Source organism: Epinephelus moara, chromosome 10 (assembly GCF_006386435.1).
Source record: "Epinephelus moara isolate mb chromosome 10, YSFRI_EMoa_1.0, whole genome shotgun sequence".
NCBI classification, from domain to species: Eukaryota; Metazoa; Chordata; class Actinopteri; order Perciformes; family Serranidae; genus Epinephelus; species Epinephelus moara.
The window spans coordinates 3,018,804-3,028,484 of record NC_065515.1 but is presented as its reverse complement, the minus strand read 5'-3'; the positions used below and the strand labels follow the sequence as shown (position 1 = coordinate 3,028,484).

Sequence of the window (9,681 nt, the reverse complement as noted above, 5' to 3'; positions counted from 1 at the left end):
TCATGACCTTCACCGTCACGACAAACACTTTAGCATCTATTACACTTCCTGTTCAAGGTGGCGAATAACACGCCGTTATTGTTTGTTATCATATGATATGTTATTGTGTTGCGTTTCATGTTACGCCTCTTTTGAGTCTGTGATGTCATCATGTTGTCTGACATCACACTCTGGAGCCACATGATGCCGCCATCGTTGGGTTCTGTGTAAACATGTAAAGGAGGCATAAAGACTCTGTAGCGCCACTTCTGTGTGAAAAGGAGCGCTGACTGTAAATGGCTTTGGTTTGGTCTCGGCAGCGTGGCGTCTTCAGCCTCACAGCAGCAGCACAGTGAGAGTGTTTGCAGAGGAGGGTCTGAAGGTGTTAAAGTTTCTGTGAAACACAAACAGAGTCCGTCTGTTCATCTTCAGGAGGACTGATGGCTTTAACAGCAGCTGAGGCATCACCATGGTTACGGCTGAGACCTCCTGCAGACTTCCAGTAAACGGTGAATGAGACAGAAGTGAAAGAGAAAGATCGGCTGCAGGAAACTCCCACAAACATTCCAACAACACAGTGAAGAAATAAATATCTTTAATAAAAGCACGGAGTGAGAAACAAATCTACATTCAGCCCACGTCAGAAATCCATCCCATAATTCAACATAACACAAACACCAGGTTCTGTGTGCAGAACGTTAGAACTGGAGACACACGAGTACCGAACCAGCAGACATCTGAGGACCCTGAGGCTCAAACAGAAACAAACCTTCCTCCAGTCATTATTAAAAACCTTCAGGAGTCACGGGGAGAATTTTCTGACACACCAGGAGCCAAAAACACGAGTCAGAGACACGTTTCTACTTCCTGTTTGATCCACATGGTGGGAGATGGTAGCCACATGTTGGGAGGCTGTAGCCACATGTTGGGAGATGGTAGCCACATGTTGGGAGGCTGTAGCCACATGTTGGGAGATGGTGGCCACATGTTGGGAGATGGTAGCCACATGTTGGGAGATGGTGGCCACATGTTGGGAGATGGTAGCCACATGTTGGGAGATGGTGGCCACATGTTGGGAGGCTGTAGCCACATGTTGGGAGATGGTAGCCACATGTTGGGAGGCTGTAGCCACATGTTGGGAGATGGTGGCCACATGTTGGGAGATGGTAGCCACATGTTGGGAGATGGTGGCCACATGTTGGGAGGCTGTAGCCACATGTTGGGAGATGGTAGCCACATGGTGGGAGATGGTAGCCACATGGTGGGAGATGGCGGCCACATGTTGGGAGATGGTAGCCACATGGTGGGAGATGGTGGCCACATGTTGGGAGGCTGTAGCCACATGTTGGGAGATGGTAGCCACATGGTGGGAGATGGTAGCCACATGGTGGGAGATGGCGGCCACATGGTGGGAGATGGTAGCCACATGGTGGGAGATGACGGCCACATGGTGGGAGATGGTAGCCACATGGTGGGAGATGGTAGCCACACGGTGGGAGATGGCGGCCACATGGTGGGAAGTGGTAGCCCAGGGTTAGCTTTAGGCTGAAGGGGGGGCAGACTGCGGCAGCTGGTAGAAGCCTTTCTTTCTGGACCTCCTCAGGTAGTCCAGGAGCAGAGCAGCAGCTGCGAGCCCGGCGGCGACGCAGATGACTGGGACGATGACAGCGCTCAGACTGGGAGGAGGACTGGAGCTTCTCTCTGTGTGAAACCACCAAGACAAAAACTTCAGAATGAAAAATTAAAACACATCAGTTTCTTAAACCGGAAGTTACAACAACCATTCAACCATTTTCCCATCAGACAGAGACTGGAGGGTAAACTGGTGGAACTGGTGGAACTGGTGCGACTGACCTCTGACACTGATGCTGAACACTTTGACCTGGTATCCGAGCTGGTTGGTCACGTTGACCTGGTAAAGCCCAGAGTCTTTGGCCGTGACATTGACCAATAGGAAGGTGCCGTTGGTGGAATATAGCTCCGTCCCATTGGTCAGCTTCTTCAGGATCACGGCTGATGGCGGAAAGCTGATGGTCTGGCAGCAGACGGTGACATTTTGTCCCTCCTGGACCACCGTAGACGGCAGGACGAGGACCGTGGTGTTCCTCGGAGGAGCTGGACCAAAAGAAACAGGTTAAAGTTGAAAAAAGGAAGTGGTCACATGACTCACACAGAGCGACGTGGATCAGAACATAAAGACGGAAAGGAACACAGATTAAATCAGAGCGGCGCCTGGACTCTATTTGTTAGTGAGGCTCAGTGAGGTCAGTGAGGCTCAGTGAGGCTCAGTGAGGTCAGTGCGTCTCCGCAGGGTTTTTTTTAAACACAGGAAAACCTGTTAAAAACAGGTGATAAGGTCAGCTGTGCAGAGCTGTGCAGAGCTGTGTACGCTGCGCTGCAGCAGATGCTATTTCAGTTCATCTTTCCTGCTGCGTCACCTTGGACGTCACAGACAGGCCTGAGAGCAGCATGGAGGCCTGTGAGAACGTTACACTGGTTTCCACTGAGTCAGTCTCTCTGTGAAACTCAGCACAGACTGGTTTGGATCGGTATGAGGCTGGTGGGCGGAGACTATTGTGATGATGTCACTGCATCTCTCCAGTGAAGGAGCTGAAATTAGCGTGTTGACAGGGGTGTTGTGTTTATATCGAAGCCGATCAGAGCCGGAGCTGATGAATCCTCCGCCCCCCTGACTACTGCAGAGTCATGTGACCCGGGTGTGAATGAAGACTGTGACCTTTCTCATGACACTAAAATCCAGATGTTGGTGGGTGTCAGTGGGCTTTTGTGCAGTGAGGAAGAAAAGAAAGTAAAGTCATTTTTCTGCTTCTTCACAGTGAGATGGATAGGTCAGAGATTACAGTCAGCCTGGAGACAGTCCCAGGTGTCTCCCAGGTGTCTCCCAGGTGTCTCTCAGGTATCTCCCAGGTGTCTCCCAGGTATCTCCCAGGTATCTCACAGGTATCTCACAGGTGTCTCCCAGGTGTCTCTCAGGTATCTCCCAGGTGTCTCACAGGTGTCTCCCAGGTATCTCACAGGTATCTCACAGGTATCTCACAGGTATCTCACAGGTATCTCCCAGGTGTCTCCCAGGTATCTCCCAGGTATCTCACAGGTATCTCACAGGTGTCTCCCAGGTGTCTCCCAGGTATCTCACAGGTGTCTCACAGGTGTCTCCCAGGTGTCTCACAGGTGTCTCACAGGTATCTCCCAGGTGTCTCCCAGGTGTCTCCCAGGTGTCTCCCAGGTATCTCACAGGTGTCTCCCAGGTATCTCAAAGGTGTCTCCCAGGTGTCTCACAGGTGTCTCACAGGTGTCTCACAGGTGTCTCCCAGGTGTCTCACAGGTATCTCCCAGGTGTCTCCCAGGTGTCTCACAGGTGTCTCCCAGGTATCTCCCAGGTGTCTCACAGGTGTCTCCCAGGTGTCTCCCAGGTATCTCACAGGTGTCTCCCAGGTGTCTCACAGGTTTCTCCCAGGTATCTCACAGGTGTCTCCCAGGTGTCTCACAGGTTTCTCACAGGTATCTCACAGGTGTCTCCCAGGTGTCTCCCAGGTATCTCACAGGTGTCTCCCAGGTGTCTCACAGGTGTCTGCCAGGTATCTCACAGGTGTCTCACAGGTGTCTCACATGAGCTGTTCAAGATTTAGAGACTTTCAAATTGAATCCAGTTTTATTGATAAAGCCAATATCACAGATCACACTTGTCCTCAGAGACGTCCCTCTGTCCTCTGAAAAACAGGGATGAACTGATGATCAGTGAGTGTGTGCTCATAACTCAACCTGTCAGAAGACAGTTTATAGGTGTGTAGAAAAATACTGTTTCAATGGTGTTTTCATTCCACCTGACTCTACCCAGCAAGCAATAGTCGTGATTTAAACGTATTGGCTATATTTAGCTCCGATTTAGTCTAGCTACATGTAACCCAAATCTAGCCGATTTAATTTTGAAATTGATTAAATGTAATTTTCGCCATTGCAGATGGCGTGCGGTATGATATTCAATCACGTATGGAGAGTCAACAGTAATTAAAATATGTTTATCTCCATTTTTTGGACGTGATTTAGCCTAGACGTCAGGTCTTCATGTAGACGGCTACTAGACGTTTTTTAAACCAAAAACTGCTTGCTGGGTAAAGTCTGATCCCTGTTTAAAGAGACAAAACATGTTGACTAAATGTTCTGGAAGTGAAGAAGCATAATGTCAATCACACAGATAGAAAACACCTTCTGGATGGCACACAAACAAACAAACAAACAGTCTGACGGTTAAACCAAACATTCATGATAACATGATGTGACGGTGATGTCACATTGTTTACAAAGAATGAAATAAACTGAATAAAATGATTTTGTGTTTCTGTAATTATCCCACTGATGGTCAGGATCACTGTTTTCTTCTCGTGTGACGGAACTACGTAACATCTGGTTGTAAACTGCGTCGCAGAGGACGGTAAACAGCGTCCACTGTAACCGTCACCGGTATTCTCTGTCTGCCTCTAATATTATCGTCCTGCTCTCATCCTCTCAAATGCAATGTTCATTTTTGGTGAAAACAACTTTTTTCCAACGATGAAAACGAGACGACGACGAGCTAAAAATAGATCTTGATAATAAAAACTAACGTGAAATCTGTGTTTGATTTTGGTTGATGAGACGTGATGTAAATGTTGGTGGTGGGCTGTCAGACACTGACAGCTTGTAATGATCTTCAGATGCCTGATGAGCGACAGGCTGGTAAACTCCAGTAAATAGTCTGCACCAGGATGTTTGGGTTGGTGCGAGTTGTGAGCTGTAACTCAGCAGTAAATAATCAGCCGTGTGTGTCTGACTGTGGATGGTGGAACTGCTGAATGGATTTGTGGAGTTTGTTAGTTGCAGCGGTGGCTGTTAGCAGCTAGCTGTTAGCAGTTAGCTGTAAGCAGTTAGCTGTTAGCAGTTAGCTCCGCTCACAGCCAGCGGCCGCCGGACTTCACAGCTTCACCCCGCAAGACTCCACTCAACCTCGAGTCTAATTTCTGATACATAAATCAGTCTCACTGGATTAGTTTAAAGATTAAAACAGATGGAAAACATCAGGATTAACATGTGACTGAAACTTTGCAACATTTTCATCCAAAGACTGAATCTGAAACAGCTGCTGAACTGCAGAGACGTGTTTTTCAGACGTGTGTAGTTTAAAGGATGAAGACAGTTTTCAGTTTCCTGTAGTGAGACAGTCAGAGAGTGAGGAGGAGGAGGTTCATGGTGTCAAACAGTCGCAGGGAGTCTGAACGGAAACTCACAACAACGTCTCTGTGAAGACTCGAGATTAAACAGCAGAGTGCTGGACAAACACCAGCGTCCTCGTCCTGAGATGAAGAGACGACTGGGAGGACGTGTGTCAGACTGTTTGTCTTCATCATGTTCTAACATCACACTCCTCATCTAACAACACACAACACTGTGTCAGTCTGTCAGCTGTTTGTCTTCATCGTGGTAACAACCTGTCACAGTGTTTGTTACAGAGCTGACAAATCAGGTCACAGCTGTGGAGCTCTTAGTGACGCAGTGACATCACAGTGACATCACAGTGACATCACAGTGAGATTACAGTGACTTTACAGTGACGGGGTTGGAGCTGGTGAACATCTGAATGTGCTCTTTTCTGTTTTTCCGTCTGTCCTCGCTCTGAGCAGTCTGACCGCTGATTTTAACCTCAGTGACATTTGGAACGGTCGACGTGCTGACTCAGCTCCGACTGCTTCTCCTCAAACTATAACATTATTTTTATCAGGCCGATGTCGTCGGTGCAGACACACTGACGTTCCTCTCACACTGATGTTTGTTTATTGAAAAGAGAAAACATAGAGGGAAAACAAACAGTCAGGGTCAAAGGTCAAACTGTGGTGAACTTTAACATGTCACATTACAGTTATTCAGTCATTTTCATTTTGATTTGAGACTAAAACAAAAGACGTTTCCTGTTTACTTTCATTTTTAAATTTAGTTCATTTTATTTTTGTCAGAGCACAAAATCATTTTTGTTTTTGTTTTTGTTTTTACTAAAGTCTGGTTTTATTGGGGCGTCAGTGGCTTAGTGGTAGAGCAGGCGCCCCATGTACAAGGCTGTTGCTGCAGCGGCCCGGGCTCGACTCCAGCCTGTGGCCCTTTGCTGCATGTCACTCCCTCTCTCTCTCTCTCCCTTTCACACTTGTCTGTACTATCCATTAAAGGTTATAAATGCCCCAAAAAATATATTTAAAAAAAAAAAGTCTGGTTTTATTTCACTTCACTAAAATGTTTCTGTTCAAACCTGCTTTAGTTTAAGTTTTAGCAGCAGCAGTGGTTCAGCTGAGTCTAACAGCCTCGCTGTGGCTGCTAATAAACATTAAAGTTATAAAAACAGTGATATTTGGAGGTGATGTTGTGAAGCTGCTGAGTTGAACCCGTTGACCTTCAGTCGACACGTCCTCACCTGATCCTGGACCCTGTCCACTTCTTGTTCTGATAAACTTTGTATCCTGTTAGTTTATTTTAAGGAACGTTACAAACATGCTGTTTTTCAGACAAACTGAAAGATTCACCGTCATACACCATTTAAAAAACATTTTTAAACCAAAGCGTCGTCACAAAGTCTCAAACAGCTCAGCTGTCATCACACCACAAAACATCTGGGACGGACAGTAAAATGGACGTCATGTCTCGTCACTGAGACTCACAGAGTCCACACCAGCTCCAATCAGTCATCCGTTAGTTATCACATATGAAATGAATCGCCAACTAATTCTATAGTTGATTAATCAGTCCGAGTATTTTAGTTTTTTAGTATAGTAGTTTTTTAATAATAAAAAAAAAACGGTCAAAATTCTGGTTCAAGTTTTTTAAATGTGAATAATTTCTGTTGCAAATATTCTGTAAACTGAAGAGTTTTGGTTTGAGGACAAACATCTGAGGACGTCGTACAGGGCTTTGAGAAACACTGACTGACATTTACTGACTGAACAACTCATCGATTAATCAAGAAAATATTGAACAAACATGAAAATAATCTATAGCTGAGGCCCTGGTCTCTGTCAGCGTCTGACAACAGCTGGAGGCTCTGAGTGTCGGACACATGACTCAGCTGTGGAGTCAGAGGTTATTTCTGTCCACAGCGTCATGTGAAGGAGTGAGAGGTCAACTCGTCAGATAATGTCCGTCACAACAAGGAAACAGCAACATCACAAACAGCACAAGTCTTTATATGGAGTCCCACAGGGCTCTGTCCTCGGCCCACTACAGTCTTCAGTGTTTTTAGCCTCACAGTGTAACATCATCACTCCACCCCAGGGTCATGTGGATGAGGTGAAGGAGGACCTGGAGTCAAAGAAGTCAAAGTAAACCAGTACCTGTGATGGTGACTGAGCTGGTGACCAACTGGGACCCATACTGGTTGGAGGCTTCACACTGGTAGTGGGCAGAGTCTTCCAGCTGGACTGACGAAAGGCTGAAGGAGAGTGATGGGGAGGTGGGATCAGTCCTCTGAAGCTCCGCCCCATCCCGCCGCAGCACCAATGTGGTGGGCGGAGCTCCCTCTGAGTGGCAGGTAAAGGTCACCTGCTGACCCTCCATCACCTGCTCACCTGGACTCACTGAGAGGGAGGTTCTCCTCGGAGGATCTGAGACACACACAGACCAGGACTGAGATTATCAAAACCTGAACCTGGGATTATTAAAACCTTAACCTGGGATTATCAAAACCTGAACCTGGGTTTATTAAAACCTTAACCTGGGATTATCAAAACCTGAACCTGAGATTATTAAAACCTGAACCTGAGATTATCGAAACCTAAATCAACACTTCCTGCAGCTGCTTCGCAATAAAAGCCTTAAGTCTTTAACAGGAAGTCGTCATGTCCTCAGACACTCACAGTGGACCTGCAGGGGGACGCTGGTCATCCTGGACCTCCACACGTCTCCGTCCTCCATCAGCAGCTCTGCCCTGCAAGTCAGAACCTGCTGATCCTCCTGGACCAGGTGCTGAAGAACAGACGAGACATTCTGTATGGAACCGGAGAACCTGAAGGACTCTGACATCAGTGTCATGTTCCCCGACAGCCACAGGATCCTCATCTGATTGGCTGAGAAGACACTGCTTACGTTACAGTGAAGGACCGCCTCCTGACCCAGCAGGACAGGACCAGGATCCTCCAGAACCGGATCAGATGGGAACGCTGGTGAAAAACATCAGAACAGAGATGTTAACACGGAGCAGAACAATCATCGACATCACTTCCTGTTTCAGTGACATCCTGTTGATCGTTTTATGATTTATAATCATTTGATGATTTGTGTTTTTGAAAGACATGACACAAATTCTCGCTGGGCGGCGCGATGGATGTGAAGTACGCTAATTAAGCAGCGTGAATGAAGCGAGTTGCTCGATTTCGCGTCAAAAGTTTATTTGCAAGAGTTGAAAAATCTGAACTTCAGCGACTAATTTGCACCATGATAGCCAATCAGCATTGAGATCCTCCAGGGACATATGATGCTGAGGACGTACTGGTGGAAGTTCATTCATTCATTCATCGAGTCAGCGATGTATGACGAGAGTCAACAGAAAATATTCTGGCATTCAAACTTGCGTAACGTGACGTGAAAATTGGCATCACGTTGGGTTTGAACACAACATGAAATAATATAATAACTTGTAGAGTTATTGAGGAACAGATTTTATGACAGCTTCAGATGAAAACATACCGAGTCACCACCTTTTCTTTCCGTCTCTCTTGTTCTCCATTCTTAAGTGAGGACATCCTGTGATTTAATGTCCGTCAGTGGGTGTGTGATGAAGTTTAAAGGAGTTAATGTTCCTGTATTGAGTCTTTAACTTTATGAAGTCCTGACAGAACAAGACAAACTGATTCAGAGTCAGTGAAGAGAAACACTGTTTGTTTCTGTCTCTGTGGGGGAGGACAGCACCGAGTCTTACTGGAAGGATTTGTGTGTGTGTGTGCGTGTGTGTGTGTGTGTGTGTGTGTGTGTGTGTGTTGTGGCACTTCCTGTCGGTCAGAGCGCTGCAGTGTGTCCTCCTCAGATCAGATTAATGATCAGTGTGAGGAAGTGTTGAAACAACACTCGACGAACAGCGTGAAGTTCTGTGACCTCTGACCTCTCTGCTCTGACCAACAGGAAGACTCAAGTCCAGGATTTAAACATACTCTGATGGACTCTAACCGCCCCCCTCGAGACCCCGTGAGACCTGCAGGAATGTCTCAGGATCAGATGTAATCCTGATGATTCAGATCTGAGCTCCTCACAGACTCTGAGTCAGAGTCCAGACGTCTGCAGGTAAATCAGAACATCAGGTCTAATCATCGGACAGGAAGTCTGAGTCTGGACATCAGAGGTGTTGTGTAATTAAGGGTTTGACACAATTGACCATCAAATTCTGCTACAGAGACTGGATCACTTAATTGGCCTAAAAGGTTCTGCACTGAGCTGGTTTAAATCTTATTTATCTAATCGTTTCAGTTTGTTGACGTTCATAATGAATCATCCTTACGTACTAAAGTTTGTTTTGGAGTTCCGCAAGGTTCTGTGCTCGGACCAATCCTATTTACTCTATATATGCTTCCTTTAGGTAACATCATTAGAAATCACTCTGTAAATTTCCATTGTTATGCGGATGATACACAGTTGTATTTATCTATGAAGCCAGAAGAAAGTAATCAATTAACT

The 9,681-nt window shown here is 46.4% G+C and overlaps 2 protein-coding genes across 27 annotated transcripts in view; one reads left to right on the top strand and one right to left on the bottom strand.

The window, feature by feature from the left end:
- Positions 1 to 557: 557 nt before the first annotated feature.
- vcam1b (vascular cell adhesion molecule 1b) overlaps positions 558 to 9,681 on the bottom strand; it is a 22,406-nt gene continuing 13,282 nt past the window's right edge. For both annotated transcript variants that reach the window (XM_050054974.1, XM_050054975.1), the window contains 4 exons: positions 7,872 to 8,174; positions 7,350 to 7,619; positions 1,834 to 2,094; positions 558 to 1,680 (listed from right to left, as the gene is read on the bottom strand). In XM_050054974.1, the coding sequence (XP_049910931.1) occupies positions 1,520 to 1,680; positions 1,834 to 2,094; positions 7,350 to 7,619; positions 7,872 to 8,174 (995 nt within the window). In that variant the 3' untranslated portion in view covers positions 558 to 1,519. The remainder of the gene's footprint in view (positions 1,681 to 1,833; positions 2,095 to 7,349; positions 7,620 to 7,871; positions 8,175 to 9,681) is intronic.
- LOC126396722 (uncharacterized) lies at positions 2,101 to 3,700 on the top strand. Of its 25 annotated transcripts, none has more exons than XM_050054994.1 (4): positions 2,101 to 2,995; positions 3,073 to 3,127; positions 3,348 to 3,369; positions 3,414 to 3,700. In XM_050054994.1, exons 1-4 carry the CDS (start codon positions 2,821 to 2,823, stop codon positions 3,627 to 3,629), a joined length of 468 nt encoding a protein of 155 aa, XP_049910951.1. In that variant the 5' UTR covers positions 2,101 to 2,820; the 3' UTR covers positions 3,630 to 3,700. The 25 variants fall into 25 exon arrangements, 19 of the variants coding, with proteins under 19 accessions (XP_049910951.1, XP_049910950.1, XP_049910947.1 ...); XM_050054993.1 differs by lacking the exon at positions 3,348 to 3,369 and adding an exon at positions 3,304 to 3,325 and having other exon boundaries at positions 3,073 to 3,160; positions 3,502 to 3,700; XM_050054990.1 differs by having other exon boundaries at positions 3,073 to 3,303; positions 3,348 to 3,413; positions 3,513 to 3,700.

Bases quoted from the DNA above. Each gene is read 5' to 3' on its own strand.
- LOC126396722 (XM_050054977.1), top strand. From the start codon at position 2,741: ATGTTGGTGGGTGTCAGTGGGCTTTTGTGCAGTGAGGAAGAAAAGAAA. The intron at 3,227-3,270 runs GTATCTCACAGG...GGTGTCTCCCAG, and splicing joins GTCTCCCAGGTGTCTCCCAG to GTGTCTCACAGGTGTCTCAC. The intron at 3,370-3,413 runs GTATCTCCCAGG...GGTGTCTCCCAG, and splicing joins GTCTCACAGGTGTCTCCCAG to GTATCTCACAGGTGTCTCCC.